The sequence below is a fragment of the Lycium barbarum genome, chromosome 8 (assembly GCF_019175385.1).
Source record: "Lycium barbarum isolate Lr01 chromosome 8, ASM1917538v2, whole genome shotgun sequence".
NCBI lineage: Eukaryota > Viridiplantae > Streptophyta > Magnoliopsida > Solanales > Solanaceae > Lycium > Lycium barbarum.
In genome coordinates this window covers 129,694,769-129,709,905 of record NC_083344.1, presented here as the reverse complement: position 1 = coordinate 129,709,905, position 15,137 = coordinate 129,694,769, and the positions used below count along the sequence as shown (strand labels likewise).

Here is a 15,137-nt window from a genome sequence, read left to right as displayed (position 1 = left end):
ACAACCATCAGGGTACTCATTGGAATCGCACCATGTAAAGATTTGTTGAAGCTTTATATTCGTAAACCTTATATTCTTCATATCAATTTAAATCCCTACGGTTTCTTCGTTGTTTGTATAGCCATATTGACAACAATTAATTATACGCATTCAAAATTTTCATGTACTGCCCGATTGGAAAACAACCTCGTTGCATCCACCACAGAAGAATACATCTCCATACAATAATGTCAGGACTTGCGAAAACCCTTTATGCCACAAGGCACAAGCCGTACTTTATATTTACGATTTTATTTATCATTTTACTTTTCACACGCGAACCCATTTGTACCCCCACTGATATTATACCTTTAGGTCCTTGGAGTATAGGTTCAAAACATCAATGTTCCAAGTGAAACGAAATATACTTGAATTGCATATTCTATTTGGCCAATCATTATTTCTGCAACATTCTTTGATAGATTTGAATTCAAGATCCTCATCACCATTTAATGTTGGGCGCTACATTATTTCAAAGATACCGTCGACGGTCATTTGATATATGTTCCAATACGACATAACTTATTGAGATCTCTTTATTTTTCATCATTTTTAGGTACTTGAACCTAACCAAAGATTGTATGAAATATTATGTCGCGGTGCTATTTTAAAGCACTTGCCTCATTAATATGACCATCTTGATCATTTTCTCCTCTCCTTCTTCAAGGAGTTTTATTTTTGGAACCGATCGGTCTATCGCCATATACTTTGTCCTAATTCTAATTGGAATTGGAGCATTTGCAACTGGAATATAATATTCACTTTTGAGTCAGTAAATGTGTCTGGCAGTTAACTTGATTTATTCTTTCAACGAGGATCATACCAATGATAATTCATTATACATACCTTATCCTTTCAACGAGGATCATACCAATGATAATTCATTATATATACCTTATTTTCCAGCCGCTTATCATCCCTCCCCCTAATGTTAGGAAATCTAACATTTACCTCCCAACATTATTTGAGGACCCATCTTTATGCGTTGTGGTGGAGCAATTAAATCATATATCGCACATTCAAATTTTTAGATGGGAATTATTTGGTTCATAACCCTGAACCAATTATGATAGGAGAACTTATTATAACTTCTTGGCTTGATGCGTACAAGTGCTGCTACCTATTAAATAACATATCTCATCCTAAATTTCATTTTGGGAGTTTGTTCTCATAACCAATTTCAGCTAAACCAACTTGGATATAAACCAGCATCATCAACATCATTGCATAATTTGGAATCATGCTTTTAATTTAAAAATTTGAGCAACCAACCTTGTAAAAACCAAATTTCAAGTTGATACCAAATGCACATGTGACCATAACATAGATGCATCTATTAAAATCATATAATAGTAAACTGGTCCACGTGGCGGGTGATTGGGCCCATATATACATACACATTCCAAAAACAAGGGGATACAATCCCAACCTTAGATGGTACAACAATTAATTTTGCATGAGAACAAGCAGCACAAGAGAATTCGTGAGGAATTTTCTATTTCTTCGATATATAACCACATGAATTCTCAATTATTTTTGCATCATATTTGAACAGGGATGGCCAACCGGTCATGCTAATTTCCGCAGCATGTGGTTCCATTATGCTTCTATTTATGTGGTACAAATTCGGAGGAAAAACAGGCAACACTTCACATACATTTTGTTTACCCGCTATAGTTGTAGTGATACGAAGATATTAAACCTTCCCATAATTTATAGTCTCAATATGATTCATATTTGGCCAAATGCCTTTGAAACTTAACAAGTTTCTTTTGAGACTTACTACGACGCCAATTATATGACAATTTCATTCCTCCGGGTAGTAACAAACTAGCTTTTCCAAAACTCCCAATTAATTATGTACTACCACATATTTCGTAATTCATATGTATGATGAACATCTCCTTTTAAGGAGTAATTGTCATTATGGTCATGGTCAAAACCTTTATAAGCAAGACTTATTTCTTACTTTTAGCCTTTGGTAATTCATGATAAGACATACCACAATATTTAACATGACCAATAACCTTTATGCCAATTTTTTTTTTATTTCTCTCAAACCTCCCGTAGAGGTGAGTTGTGGCATTAATTCAACTATACATGAGCACGTCCTTATCCATAATCTTACAGATTTCACTTTTAAAAATGGGATTCTCTTCAAGAAATAGACTATAACATAATCATATATACGTGCTTCATTAATTTTAATCATAAGCCCACTGTGTTTATCATATCCATAGATTCACCTCAACATCACCATGAAATTGTATTCCTTTCTTTTGATGGAGGATTTATAAAATTTTACCAAATTAGGCCACATGACAACCGCGTGCCCAATGACCTTTCATACCATACTGATGGCAAAAATTGCCTTCACCTTTGAAGGACCATATTAAGAACGCATAATGTTCTTCCTTTTATAATTACCACAATGATGACTAATTATCATTTTGTCCCTTGTCTCATACAACCATAGTAATTAGTTTGTCATCTTTCAGATTTATCATATACTACTACCACATTTACTTAATAGATCGAATGGAGCAAGTTCAGTTGGACGGACTTCACGATTTTTAATCAAAAGCACATTATTTTGCTTTAGTCATCATTATATCATTGATATAGGGCGTTAGAACTTGAATCCAATGTCTTATCCATGAAAAGGCGTGTTAGACCATAATTCGTTGGGACTTCAACCGAACCGGGACTCTAACCTGATATCTTATCCTCTTGGTGCGATGAGACTTGAATTCACCGTCTTATCCAAAACCAATGGCATAAAAGGCCAAAGTGACCAAAATACTCTTATGACCTGCTTAGGCCTATATTACATGGTTGCAACTTGCAAGCTTTTTTTTTTTTTGTGAACAACTCTCGTTCCTAAGACAACAAAAACATGCCATGTTAATTGGGTGAAACTATAATGCCAGATAAATTACTAAGAACATTTTGCCATACCGGTATGGTCAAATCGAGTGGAAATTAACCATTAGTCACGAGCTTGACTTTATCATTTAGCATATATAATACTTTAATTCAAAAAACCATCGTGAACATTAGAATTAGAAATAAAAGAAATCACAGTTATAATACTTACTACTTATGGTGTTCATAAAGGCATAGAAAGAGTCAATAACCTTTAATAGATTGACTTCCGATTTAACGAATTAATTGATACACTAGACATATTCTTGGGAAACTTACATAAATGACTACATTTTGGGGGTTATTTTATTAGGTATAGCTACACTTTAGCTAATTACATTTCGTAGCTACAGTAGATGCGCACTACAGTAGATTGTATCGCGTGCTACAGTAGATTGTATTCAATATTCGGATTGTATTCAAAATTCGGTTGTATCAGATTTTGGTGTATTCAAGTTAAATTTCGTTGTATTCAAGTCAGATTTCGATGTATTCAAGTTAGATGTATTCAACTAAGTTGTATTCAAGTAAATGTATTCAACTCAAATGTATTCATTTGTAGCTACTTTTACACTGTATTCACTTTATTATATTTAAAATTGGTTGTATACGAAAAAATATCTTTCAACATACACCCCCAAATACTGAATTTTGCACTAAAAATTTACGAATACACTAAAAAACTGAATATAAGAAATAAAATTCACTAGTAAAAAATGTAGTCAAATTCTCCTCATTGCATACAAGTCTGATGTATTCAGCTCAAAAATCGGTTATATTCAATATTTACATGGCTAGCTCAAAAATCATTGTATTTAATATTTAAAATGGCTCTCTGTATTCATAAACGACCTAGTTATATTCATGAATACAACGAGTAACAGAAACCGTCACTCCCATCACCACCACCAACAACCCTCGCCGCCATCCGCCACAACAACACCATTACCACTTCTTCTCCTCTTCACTGCCGACAGCAACAACAGCAGCCATTGTCGGAGCTTACTTCTCCGGCGAACCACAACAACAACACCAACCACAGCCAATAACAGCAACAACAACAACCATTGCCGGAGCTTACCTCTCCAGCGAACCACAAAAACAACACCAACCACAGCCAACAACAACAACAACACCGCCACATTTTTACTCAGATCTAAGTTGTACAATAAGCTAAAATAAAAGAGAAAATAAGAAAGGAAGAAACAAAACAAATTAAGATTTAAACCATTCACTGAAAGGAACAAAACAAATCTTCACTAAAGAAACAAAACAAATCTTCACTGAAAGGAAGAGAAGATTTAGATGAGAGACAAAAGTGATAGGAATGGAGGAGAGAGAGAGACCAGATGTGAGAGAATGGCTGAATTGGGGATACATTCCTCTTTTCATTGTATTTTACCTTGTAGTTAATAATTGTCATTAACATACAAATATTAGCTATGGGAAGTAATTAAATCAAATTATAGCTACTAAATATAATTAACTACTAGTGTTTGTCAAGCCATGCAGATTTCCCCATATTCTGATCTAAAGAATCTTAGAATATGTTTATCGCTTTGGACTAGAAATTATAACATTACCATGGCTGTATATGCAGAAATGCTTTAAGCTAATCACATGCCTCATATCAACTCAAAGATTTACTAGAAATAGGCAAAGAGTACGTAGCAAAAGATTATTTGCATCAATTGAAACTAGCCTAACAACTGTTAAAATTAGATTTTCTGTTTGCATATGAAAAGTCATATGAAGTGCTATACTTGCTAAAAGAAAGATCACTTGAAATACTTATACAAGTAACAGACAACCCATGTTAGAGTTAATATAAAAGTGACTGAAGTTTAGGATGGTAAGCACTTCTATATCTGCATAATAGCTAGGTCGGTAGTTGCAGAACAACGAAATTCTGTGCAAACAAGAAGTCGTACTTAATCACACCTTGTGGACAGAATGAATTGAAATTTAACTTACACCACATATATTTTATGTGTTAGCAGGCTACCATCGGTTCTTGATGCGCAAAGACTAGCATTCGTGCTGATAACGTGTTGTAAAATCAATCTAAAAGAGTTAGTACAATATATCAAAAGATGAGCAAGAACAATAAAGTGTCAGAGAGGAGAGAATTTCTTATTTTATCCAAGTAACCAAGTATATTCAAATGTGTCTAACATCATTCTCAATGCCTCTATTTATAGGGCTATATTGAGTAACATGAAAAGGTGTCATAAACATGACATTTACCCTTAAGAAGGTGGGGAAGATTATGGGGTTGTGAGAGATGAATGAGGAGGTAGTGGATGTGTGATGTTACTACACTTAATGGTAAAATTACACCTAAAGAGTATTTATAATAAAATTCTTTTTTAACAACTGTTATAAATTATCTTAATTGGTGAAACCGCTCCAATTTTTTCTGGAAGCATGTGAATGCAAATTTCAATATATTAGATAAAATTTCTGCCTGTTTTAAAGAATCAGCTTCTTTTTCTTCCAGCCAATTGAAGCTTTCTACAGAGAGGGCTAGGACTTTTTCCGGTGAAGTGTTTCTTCACAGGAATTTGGGGAGAAAGGCGAATGAGCTTAGTATTTTTGTCTGATGGATTTTAGCCTCTGACAAGTGTGTGTCACATGAATTTAACACCGTTACTTTTTAAACGGATTCTATTAGGAGATCCAAAAGTGCCCCACTTTAGCGTTGCTAGGGAATTAAATATGCTTAACGTTATATTTAAGGGACTAAAATAAACCTACTCCCATAGATGAGGTATCAAATATGCTCAGGATAATATTTGAGGGACCAAAATGAACCTACTCTCATAGATAAGGGACACTTTTGAGGTAACAAAATGAACCTACTCTCATAGATAAGAGACACTTTTAATCCAAAACTCAGTCTTAAACCATGGCTTCAAGATTTCTCGGTTCTGAAACAGATAGGAAGCGAATATTGCCGATGACAAGGATAACCATAGAAATTGGAGAAACAAACGCCGCATAATATATCAAATAAATTATGAAATTAATTAGCCTATCTGTATCGTGGGGAGGGAACAAAAGTGTAAATGAAAAAAATCTGATTACTCAGGGTACATATTACTACAGTGACCTTATAACTTCAATATCTGATGTTTTCTCTATTCTGGGCACTTCCTGAAGATTTAGGCCAGCAGATTCGTATACTGCGCTAAACTAAACTGAACTTCTACACCTTGGGACTGCACAGGCTCTTAAGGTCCTTCAACTTAAATGCCCTTACACGTGGTCATACATAACATAGAAATCACACTTGGAAAGGGCGGACAATTAGCTAGAGCAACGGATACTGTAGTGAAACTAAATACAACTTCTAAGCCTTGGGACTGCACAGGCTCTTAATGTCCTTATCCTTGAGATACCATTCAGGTATTATTTTGGAAGCATGGGGATAGAGATCCTTGTATGCATTCTTGATAGTCCCTTCTGCAACTGTGGTTGCAATTGAGATATCTGCATGTGCAACATCAGTCAAACTACATATACAGGGCTAGAATAAACAGCAAATATTTATATATCTAGAAAGCATCTTCAGCATATCCAGATCATCATTGTTTCTTGCACAACCATAAAAAGAAGGTAAATGCCCAAACCTCGCAGTGGTTTCTTTGCATCCGTAAGCTGTGTTAGCATGTATATTATTGCTGCAGCAATTGATATAGGACTCCTCCTGCAAAATAAGGAATAAACATTTATGTTGTTATTTAAGCAATGAGATAGGCACATAGAAGCCTTTGGCTAGTGATCTAAGTGATGACACCCATTTTCCCTCATTTCTTTTTTGCAATCAGCTGTTTAGAGCTCCAATTTTCTCACTAGAAAGCCTTAGGGAGCCTTTGCATATCTTTCCCATTAAAGATAAAGAGTTAAGCATTGTTTTAGAGGTATTGGAAAGAGTGGAAGAAGTTCAACACTGAATCTTGAACTCACATAACAAAAGCCTCTATCAATTATGCAAGACCCACCAGCAGTTTTCATTTATTTCAAAAACTAGTTCTCTAAAATCCAGAAGGGAATGCAATTTGCCATTATCAAAATAAAAAGAGGCACTGATGTGAAACAGAACCATTCTTGTCCCGCTGCAGAAAACGGATTTTCACTTAGAAACTGAACATTCATATCAACAGTCGACTTAACTAATTATTACTAGTGGCTAAGGCACTGATAGTTAATACCTTGAGAACTTGATTAAACAATAAACTGCAACCAAAAATACTTCTGTACCTTATATCAAACTCTTCTGACTTCTTGACCGTTTCTTGGACAGCCTTAATCTCTTCATGGTTCATACCAATGTTAGAACAGAAACGTCTCTGACATTCATGCATGGTCCATGTCAGATAATACACAAACATTTATATTGTATTGAAGGCACTCACAAAGAGGAGCAGACCACAACAGTTGGTCTCACTCACCAGATAGTCTCCAGCATGTATAGTCCCCATCTCCATTGATTCTCCCATTTCAACCTTCAGTTGTTTCACAATGAATTCTTTTGCTCGGCCAATATCCTTCTTTGTAGGTCCATTGGCGATTGAGCATATTTCTAGTTAACACCCAAAGGTTCAGAGAAGTTTATAATGAGGACTAAACCATTTATCTGCATAATCAGATATATCATGGCAAATACCTTTTACAGTACGTGCTTTGCCTTCTTGCCGACACGCAATGTAAATACAAGCAGCCACCAAGGCCTCCAGATTCCTTCCTCTCGTACACTTCTGGTCTTCCAACCTTTTGTATATCTCACTTGCTCGGTCCTGCAGAAGATTAAGGGAAAGATGCATGTTAAAACGGCAATGAAAATAAGACTTAATCTTACATAATGAAGGAGCAAATATGTTCCAATACGATAGGGTTTGATAAGGATAAAATTAAAGATTGATTCCCATAGAAGGGATTAAATAACTACTGCCTTGGTCCTTAATCCACGCCTATATATTTCACTTCCATATATTCACCCCTTGTTGTTAAAACTCAAATGCTTGACAAAAATAATAGTGTCACATACCATGGGATAACAAGAGTAAAAAGTGAGCAAATTGGATCCATCATCACCACCACCAGATAGGTTTTCATCTTTTAACGATCTTCATACTCTTTCAGGCATATGAATCAGAAATTAAGGAACTAATAGTGACAGAGAGGTGTACAGCTACTTAGTCATATTTATTGTGTTTCAATTGTGGCATGGGAAGGGGCAGGTCCAAGAGAAAAAAATTAGGGGCCACTGGAACTTTCCATCTCCACGATAATCAACAGTATGACAGAAATTATCATGGATGCTAATGGTTGTTGTCAAGGAAGGACGGAAGGACAGCTCCCTCCCAGAGATGTCCTGTGGTCCTGACAGCGGTGGCTGCATAGGACGCCTAGCCTTTGCGTTATGATTTTCAAAATATCATATGCAAGATCATCGTACGCATGGGCAGAGACCATCAGATTGTGATGCGAAAGTTATCTTCTTCAAAAGCAGAGAAGACTAGAGGGAAGAAGGTAACAGTACGGTACCTGGAATTTCAGTATAAGTTTTTGAAAGACTTGGATTAGCATTTACCACAATAAGAATTACCGACACCTTAGGAAAGTATTGTGTTGAAGATGAAGCTCATCTAGTAAAGTAAAAATATAATGCTAGGCAAACTAGTAAGAACCAGAGATCTAAACAAGCAAGCAACAGCAATTTGAAAATTGCCCTCGAGTTTCTTATGCAAAAAAAGAGAAACAAGAAAAATCTAACAAAACAGAAGCACACCTTTATGGTAGAAACAAGGCTCAACCTGCAAAGAAGGAAAAAGAAAATTAGTTCAGCTGATGCACACAACGATAGAAAAAACATTCGACTAATTCCACAGAAATATCAACTGCATTCTTAATCTTAAACTTCTCAAATATAAATCATGCAAAAGGACAAAACACAACTGTCTTAAGATTATTACTCATGCTCTCAGAACAATCCCAACAATAAGTAATCTGAAATCAATATAATCACTTAGCTAGCAGTCCAAATGCCTAAGAATGTAAGGCATGCACAATGGTTATCTCAAATCATCGGGAGTCATGTATAAATGAAAGAGAATTGTTATGATAACAGCAAACTAATCAAATCATCATATCACATCTTACAAAGGACTTCCCTCCAAAACATAAAAAGCAGAAGAAAAGATTAGCTGCTCCTCTTTTAAGCCTTGTTATAGTGTTGTGGTTAGAGCTGGAAGCAAAAAACAGCAACAGCGGCCTTTGGAGAACTCTATTAAAAGAGATGGCGCCACTAAGGTGGTCCATTTAACTTGGATTGCTATGCATAAAGTATGTCTTACTCATTGTAGCAAATGCACATTTGTGAAAAGCATTACTCTGTATCCTGGCAGTTTTGGTGTATTTCCGAATCTTTTTGGAGTGGATGGATTAACGCCAAGCAACTAAAAAGGAGGCTATCAGTAGCTGGAGAGGATAAAAGATGAATCCGCAGCTCAAAGTTCTGCAGACCACCATCTCGGTGTGCATAATAAGGACTGTGGAGATAGTATATACCTTAGTGTTTTGATGTAATATGATAAATGTTAATCATTGTAATGCCTTATTGAACTTTATTGACTCCTTGCACTATAGCAGGCTTTAATCATATACAACTGCTTTTGGATGGTTAGCCATGGATGGTTTCAGAAGAGGTAGGGGTAGGCCAAAGAAATATTGAGGAGAGGTGATTAGACAGGACATGACGCACTTACAGCTTACCGAGGACATGACCTTAGATAGGAAGGTGTGGAGGACCCACATTAGGGTAGAAGGCTAGTATATAAGTCTCGTTATCTTTCCTTATTAGTAGGCGCATTAGCGCATTATAATTTCTTGTGCTTTGATTTATGTTATTATTTGCTACTTTCTGTACTTTGATTACTCTATTTTATCTGTGCCGCTTTCGTGATTTGCATTTCCATATCGCTTTGAATTCCTTCATTATCCTGTTTTACTGTGTCGCTTGCATTATTTCATTGCAATATCATTTTAAATCTTTTAACCTTATCTGACCCCCTTTTTATGCTTCTATTGAGCCGAGGGTCTCTCGGAAACAGCCATCCTACCTTGGTAGGAGTAAGGTCTGCGTACATTATACCCTCCCCAGACCCCAAGATGTGGGATTTCACTAGGCTGTTGTTGTTGTTGTTGTAACTGCTTTTGGCAATAAAAATAGCTTTTAAGAAAGCTAACTAGGAGAGTCTCAAGAAAAAAGAAAGCTAACTGGGAGAACAGAAAACTAATGTCATTATTTTATTTTATTTTATTTTATTTTATTGAGAAGGTAACATTTTCTGTGTATATAAAAACATCAGCACAAAGATTGTGCTAGCAACAAAAATAAGCTGCTGCATCAGGTCACCAAAATTCAAGAAAGGGTAAAGCCATTTTTGGTCTCAATAGCCAATATCACACAGCACAGCAGTCCAATCAACCATCATACTAATATTTTCTTACATTTAACTCGGCCTCCAACCAGAGTTGACCGCTTAAAATATCAAGAAATCAAAACCCAAATGAAAGTACCCTCTCCCTCCCAATTTTTCAGGACCAAATCATACTAGTAATTCATTTGTTCACAATTAAAACTTAAATATTGCAAACTAATAAGTACTCGAAGTGTAGTTTACATACAGATGTCTAATCTAAGCTAAGCCAACTAGGTTAGTTACAACATGGGAACTGATTGTCACTAACTTCTAGCTAATTGATATTAACCAGCTAACTAATTAACTTAGGATAACTATTGCAATCCTCCTCTATCTAAATAGTAAAAAAGGAACATTTATAAATGTCGGTATTAAAGTTCAATTAGTTTACACATCAGCCATATTAGCAATGGCCTTAAAAGCCATACCGACTGCGTGCTCAGGATCACCACCGCAATTTCTCAAGACTATATCAGACTAGCTTTATTCATTTGGTCAGAATTAAAACTTAAATATTCCAAACTAATACTATAAGTTGTAATTCTCCTTGTACCAAATGCTCCTTCCGTCCCAATTTAAGCGACTTACTTTCCTTCTTGGTCTATCCCAAAAAGAGTACTTTCTATATTTACTAAGTTGATAATTCATATACCATACATAGCAAGTTTAAAACCACAAAATTCATATGACATTTTAGTACTACATTACACACGTCTTTAATTTCAAACCACAAGGTTGAAAAGTATCCTTGCATTTCTTAAACTCTATGGCTCTGTGCCAGTCAAACCAAAACACTTAAATTGGAACAGACGGAGTAGTAAAAAAATTCAATTAGTTTACATGTCAGCCATATTAGCAATAGCTTTAAAAGCCATAACAAGTGCACGTTCAGGATCACCACCCCTATTATACAACCAAGCTAGAGATAACTAAAACCACAAGATTAAAGGACAGTTTGGTACATTCTACATATTATTATTGTTTAAGACCACAGAATTCAAAAATCTTTCTTTTACTTTCTTAAACTACGTGTCAAGTCAAATTCAGACAAACAAATTGAACCGGAGGGAGTAGTTAAAAAAAAACTCGTAACATCTTTAAATATCGGTTAAAGTTCAAATTAGTTTACCTATCAGCCATATTAGCAATAGCTTTAAAAGCCATAACAAGTGCACGTTCAGGATCACCACCTCTATTCTGCAACCTAGCTAAAGAACCATCTCCATTACTCCCATTAGGCCCTTTAGAAATAACAGTACTAAGACCCACATCACCAAGTAAGGGGTTAACGGGTCCACCAACACGGTTAGGGTCATGATCACCCGATTCATCAGCAAATGTACGCCATTCAGATGTCTCATCAATTGACCGAGCTTCCAATACCAGTCCACACTCCGAACATACCGTATCGCCCGCCGCATGGTCAACTACTACCTCCGTGTTACGCTTGCAGTCCAAACAGTATGAATCGCCCATTTCACCCGACCCGACCCGACTGTAGTTGAGCTACGAAATTCGATTTTGGGATCTTTTGTAAAGTAGCTGTGGATTGGGGTACAGAGAGAAGGGATTATGTGCTGTTTATGGAGCTGATTGCGACCCGACCCGAGTTGAGTACGAAAATTGGGAAGATTCTATTTGGGAACTTTGTAAGAAGCTGTGAATTGAGCCAAAGTGCGTGACCCGACCCGACCCGATTCTAGTTGAGCACGAAAATTGGGGAGATTCGATTATGGATTTTTTTGTAAGGAGATGTGGATTGAGGTTAGAGAGAGAGAAGGATTGTGAGTTGTGTTTATGGAGTTGATTTTCTCTTTCTCTCTCTAAAAAATCTGTGTTGCTATCTAATGGAGGAGAAAATGTGGTCAACTGGATATTTATAAACCGAAAAGCTGAAGTGGGTCGGTTCGAAATGGTCGGGAAGTCCTTCATGCATTAAAAAACGTGGAGAAAGGTTGTTAAAACCAGGTGAAGATTTGAGGGGAAACAGTGAAAAAGAAAAGGACAAATGTATAAATATATATTTTTTAATTTTGCGATTTAGAACAGATATATTTATTTAAAAAATAATGTATATATACTCCTGTCGTTATAAAATAATGCAAATATATCTTTTTTGCTAACGGATTTTTAAAAAGAAAAATTATTTAGCTTATTTTTCAATTAAAAAAATTCCATGTGGCTTTGAAAAAAAATCTACACATTTTTTTTAGCGCGGTAAATTTTTTTCTGATGGGTAGGGTCTGATTCATTTGAAAAAATATCTCTGTGGTTTTAAAAACGAACTAAACTCGATCCATCAGGCTCAAAAAATTACCTAACCCATAAGGAAAAAGAACATTATCTACTCACTTAACACTTAATAAGGACAAATCTAAAAAAAAATAAAAAATTAGACACTCTTTTTTATCCGAAAGGACTACTATTTTGTCTTCTGATTATCATACTTCAATGTGCTATTACTTGTTTGTATTGAATTACCAAAGTACATAGAGGAAATTGCTCAGATATTTTCCGGAAGATAAAGAGAAATTGGAGGTCGAAGCTTGAGCCCATTAGGCCACCCAGCCCAGTTCAGTTGAAGTTGGGTTTACGCAAGAGCTTATCATAGTTGGGCTGAATTAGCACAGACCTGAGACAATCCCCTATCCAATTAACCCAACCAAAGCCCGTCTTTCAATTCTACTAGGGCAATTTGCAGGATTACCCTTTGCCGGGGGTGGTCTTTAATTTTTGTCCTTCAAATTAGTGATCTTTAAATTTTGCCCATCTCTAAAAATGTTTTAATTTAGGGTTTGAACCTCCGCTCAGTCAAAAATTTTAAAAAAATTAACAAGATAGAGTTTGGATTCGCAAGGCAAAATTTTAGCCTTAAGGCAGAATTTGTCTTGCGAAACCAAACATCTGAGTTGCAATTTTTTACTTTTGCAGAATCAAAGGTGGCCCTAGTTTACGGTCAGATGAATGAACCGCCGGAAGCTCGTATGAGAGTTGGTTTGACTGCCCTAACTATGGCGGAATATTTCCGAGATGTTAATGAGCAAGACGTACAGGGAGGAAATACAAAAAAATAGAAGAGAAAAGTCATACAAAGTTATATACAAATCACTACCCCCTTTTTTGTATTTCCTTAATTGAATATAGCTTCATAATAATTCTGCAAAGCTTCCGCGTAATTTCCTTCGGATTGAGCCGACATCCGTTACGGTCGTCATTCAATTGAAAGAATCTCCGTTCCAGAACCGTACGTGAGATTTTCACCTCATACGGCTGATCCCATGATCGTGAACCGATCTTACCTGGGATCGCAAATCCCAAGTTTGTCTATGAAGAGCGGATCTAATTGTATTAGTGTCTATAATTGATTAATCTACAGCTATGATGTATCGTGATATGTATAATAGTGGGGGATTATGGGACAAAAAATAAATCCACTTGGTTTCAGACTGGGTACAACTCAAAGTCATCATTCCCTTTGGTTTTCAAATTGGGATTCGGACTCACAACTTTGGAGTCTTGGGCGAAGGACAAAATTTAAAGACCACCAATTTAAAGGGCAAAAATTAAATACCACCACAAATAAAGGGCAATCCGCGCAAAAAAATGATTCTACTATAGTGTTGGGCCTTGAGTTTGCTCTTGTTCCCTTTTGAAGAAATTGGACGGTTTTCCATTTTAAATGGGCTGATTTTTAGCTTTAGTCCTTCAAAATCGAACTTATATCTAGCGGGATATAAGTTCGCCTAAGTCTTTAAAGGCATGAAATATAACTTGTGGTCCTAGAATATTATGATGCGAGAACATAAACTCAAGCTCCAGCGAAAAGTTGTTTGTCTTGAGGGACAAAAATTAAAGACCAAACACAAAATAGGACAATAAGTGACAATGAACCTTCTCCTTTTGTTATGAGGTTGGGTTAGATTTTTTAAGTGGATCACTGGTTTCTACTTCAGCAAATTGAGGCTTTTAATCCAGTGGTACAAGTGGAAGTCTCTCATATAACAGTTGTAGATTCAAATACCATAAAAGATGTTATTTTGTATTGGATGTTAGTAAGGATGAACATGAGGAGGTTTTATTGGATTACTTAACTTTAAAAAAAAAACGAATATATATGTTTGGGCGGAGCGTGCTAAACCCGATACGAAAAACGAATATATATGTTTGGGCGGGGCGTGCTAAACCCGCTATGTATCACACTACTAGGCGGCTCGCCTGAATGCCGAGTCTTTCTCTGTTGCCACACTCTCTTTCCTATTGCACTCTGATAAGTGTTATTTTCCTTTCTTGTTGCATGATTACTGTGAAAATTAAAAAAAAAAATGGTCATGCTTGTGATGATTCCCAAGGATTCAATATGACTATTTAGGTCTACGTTGCTACAATTCATTTGCTCAGAATTCAAACTTAAAAATTCCAAACTAATACTATAAGTTGTAATTCTCCTCGTACCAAACAGTGTTTTAAAAGGCGGGAGCGTAAGGTGGGGCGTTTTACATACGCCTCGTCCGAGGCGTAAGCCTCGAGGCACGGGGCGTAAGCCCCATGGGTATTTAATTTTTAGTATTTCTTAAAATAATATAATTACAATAAATATTTTTAAATAGGTAAAATTACATAAAAAAAATAAAAGAAAACTGTAAATAAATGAAATATATATGTATGTATATGTATATGTGTGTGTGT

The 15,137-nt window shown here is 35.8% G+C and overlaps 1 protein-coding gene across 1 annotated transcript; it reads right to left on the bottom strand.

The window, feature by feature from the left end:
* Positions 1–5,945: 5,945 nt before the first annotated feature.
* On the bottom strand, positions 5,946–12,370 carry LOC132607412 (transcription initiation factor IIB-2-like). The gene is made up of 7 exons (XM_060321369.1): positions 11,581–12,370; positions 8,759–8,783; positions 7,634–7,763; positions 7,419–7,549; positions 7,228–7,316; positions 6,597–6,673; positions 5,946–6,456 (listed from the first exon to the last, which is right to left on the bottom strand). Exons 1-7 carry the CDS (start codon positions 11,925–11,927, stop codon positions 6,317–6,319), a joined length of 939 nt encoding a protein of 312 aa, XP_060177352.1. The 5' UTR covers positions 11,928–12,370; the 3' UTR covers positions 5,946–6,316.
* Between the last annotated feature and the right edge of the window lie 2,767 nt (positions 12,371–15,137).